Raw genomic sequence first — 2,762 nt, forward strand, 5'->3', positions numbered from 1 at the left:
GAGAATGATATTGGCAGCAACAAGCAAGACCAAGAGAAGCTAAAGGAGAAAGAGGAACAGCCACAATCTTCAAAGAAGGGAAAGCAAGCTGTTGAGGAACACTCACAAGAACAGAGGAAGATGGTGAAGCCTTACACACCTCCTCTGCCATACCCTCAAAAATTGCAGAAAGAGATCAAAGACCAATAGTTCCCTAAGTTTCTAGAAGTGTTTAAGAAGCTGGAGATCAATATTCCACTAGCTGAAGCTCTAGAACAAATGCCTCTATATGCAAAATTCCTAAATGAGCTTATCAAGAAGAAAAGGAGCTGGAATGAAAAAGAAACAGTAATCTTAACCCAGGAATGCAGTGCAGTGATTCAAGAAGGCCTCCCACAAAAACTCAAGGATCCTGGGAGCTTCTTCTTGCCTTGTACTATTGGTAACATAATCATTAACAAGGCACTGTATGATTTAGGATCCAGTATCAACCTGATGCCTTTGTCTATGATGAGAAGGCTAGCTATAGAAGAAGTGAAGCCTACACAGATGTCTTTGGAGCTAGTGGATAGATCTCTGGTAATTCCCAAGGGGGTGATTGAAAATCTCTTGGTCAGAGTGGGAAAATTCATATTTCCTACAGAATTTGTAATCCTGAACTTAGGTGAAGAGGGGAATGACTCTATTATATTGGAAAGACCTTTCTTGGCCACAGCAAGGGCCATCATTGATGTGGAACAAAGAGAAATGACCTTGAGGGTAAATGATGAGAAGATCACTTTAAATGTCTTCTAAGAAGTACAGCATACTGTTGAAGAGAAAAGCTGCATGAGGGTTGAAGAAGAAGATTTACAGTGGAAAGAAAAACCCAATGAAGCGCTCCTCAACTCACCTGTAAAGCAAGAGATGGACAGTGGAGAAGAAAAAGAGGGAAAGGAACATGTGAAGGCTGAGAAGAGAAGGCAGGAAGAGATTAAATATTTGATCATTGGGAAGGAAGTCCCTAACAAGAAGCATGCTGCCAAGAAAGAAGGGCCATTGAAGAAAGAAAAAAAGAGCAAAAAAAAGGTTCCAAAAGGGTGGAAGAACAAAAGGATACCAACTGATGGATTCTCAAAAGGGGACAGAGTAAGATTGATATACCAGCAGTTGGAAACAGATCCACAAACTGATGATTGCTACATTATCAATAAGATACTCTCACTGGAGCATATGCAGATTGATCATCAACGCACAGGAAGAAGACTCACAGTGAGAGGGGACAAACTGAGGCACCACAGTCATCAGCCACCCTAACAAGGAACCAATGTCAAGCTAGTGACAACAAAAGAGCGCTCCATGGGAGACAGCCCATGATTTAATATTCTTGCTTCTGTTTTAATTTCAATAATAAATGGTTCTTCTAGCGTAAACTTGAGCTCCCATGAGTGGATTTGATAACTGCACACATCATTTTGAAGCATATGTTTGATTCCTAAGTTTGGTGTGCCTAAAAGTACTTTAAAATAGCTTTTCATGCATAATTGATCATAGAACCATTTTGAGATATATACTCATTCATTTTGTTTAAGTACATAGCCAAACCTTAAGTTTGGTGTTTATATATGCTATGAATCTCAAGAAAATCATTTTTACTCAAAGGCTCAAAGTCATGAATAGATAAACCATACATTGCATCATTTTATGAGTTTATGGTAGCATGGTAGAAAATAAAATGTTCCTTATAATGAATATACCAATTATGACAGATATTCATTGGGTTTTATGTGGAATACTTAGAAGAAAACAAGTTTGGTGTTCACCAAAATTTGGTTCAATGTCTAAGGGGCATAATTGCTTATTCATAAATAAGAAATATATAATAAATTTTGTTTTTTTTTTTCATTACTCTCCACTCCACCGTATTGAATTCAAAGTGTGAACTCACTAGATGCTTGATTCACGTGGCTAGGAATGATGAAAAATGAAGAAAGGACAAGACCATGCATGTGCGGTTGCTACAAGAGTAAACAGCATGTCACATGTGCTTGGAAAGTAATCATTGGGAAGCAAAAATTTGCAAACCTCATCACCTAGGAGACCGAACCCATGTGTTCAATGAAGAGGTGATTTTTGTCCTTACTCCATTCCACATGCACACCGTTCATTCTCTTGCCTTCAACCACATCTTGACCTTTCATATCAACATAACCAAACCACCAACCCATTGTTTTGTTTCAATAATTCATGTCTCTGCTATAAAATTGGCTAGCAACACCTCCTGAGCCACATATCTTTGCCTGATTCATATAACTCTTTCATACAAATTGCACCCTCTTTTTTTCCCTTCATCACACAGTACCTACTTCTCCTTTCTTTCATCCTAAACCGTGCTTTAACCAAAGCATCATTACCCTTATTCTTTCTCCCACCCAAATGGCTTCATCAAGCTCCAGAACAAGGAAAGGAAAGGAACCAGCTGTAGCCGAACCACTAACCTATAACACCAAGAGATTTAAGTCCCAGTTCCATGAATTACAGTATCATGGGTGGATGGAGGAGAAGAAAATAATTCCAAAAGTCATATTCAGAATGAAGGATGGTGAGTATCCTATCATGAGGAAAATCATTGAGAAGAGAAGATGGGAATGGTACGAAGATTTTGTTGTCGGTCTAGATTTTTTTCGTATAGAAAAGAATTACTTCGTTGCAAGTATAGCTCCAAACCAACAAACAACTCTCGCATCAAATTAAAATATGGTTTTGTCACATGTACAAACCCCAAATAAGAATTAACCGAAGTA

The 2,762-nt window shown here is 38.3% G+C and overlaps 1 protein-coding gene across 1 annotated transcript; it reads left to right on the plus strand.

Annotated features, from left to right (window-relative positions):
* Positions 1 to 258: 258 nt before the first annotated feature.
* On the plus strand, positions 259 to 774 carry LOC107646947 (uncharacterized). Its single transcript, XM_016351089.1, has one exon. It carries the CDS (start codon positions 259 to 261, stop codon positions 772 to 774), a length of 516 nt encoding a protein of 171 aa, XP_016206575.1.
* The last annotated feature ends 1,988 nt before the right edge of the window (positions 775 to 2,762 follow it).

The sequence above is a fragment of the Arachis ipaensis genome, chromosome B6, assembly GCF_059453495.1.
Source record: "Arachis ipaensis isolate K30076 ecotype BB chromosome B6, ASM5945349v1, whole genome shotgun sequence".
NCBI lineage: Eukaryota > Viridiplantae > Streptophyta > Magnoliopsida > Fabales > Fabaceae > Arachis > Arachis ipaensis.

Bases quoted from the DNA above. Each gene is read 5' to 3' on its own strand.
- LOC107646947 (XM_016351089.1), top strand. From the start codon at position 259: ATGCCTCTATATGCAAAATTCCTAAATGAGCTTATCAAGAAGAAAAGG.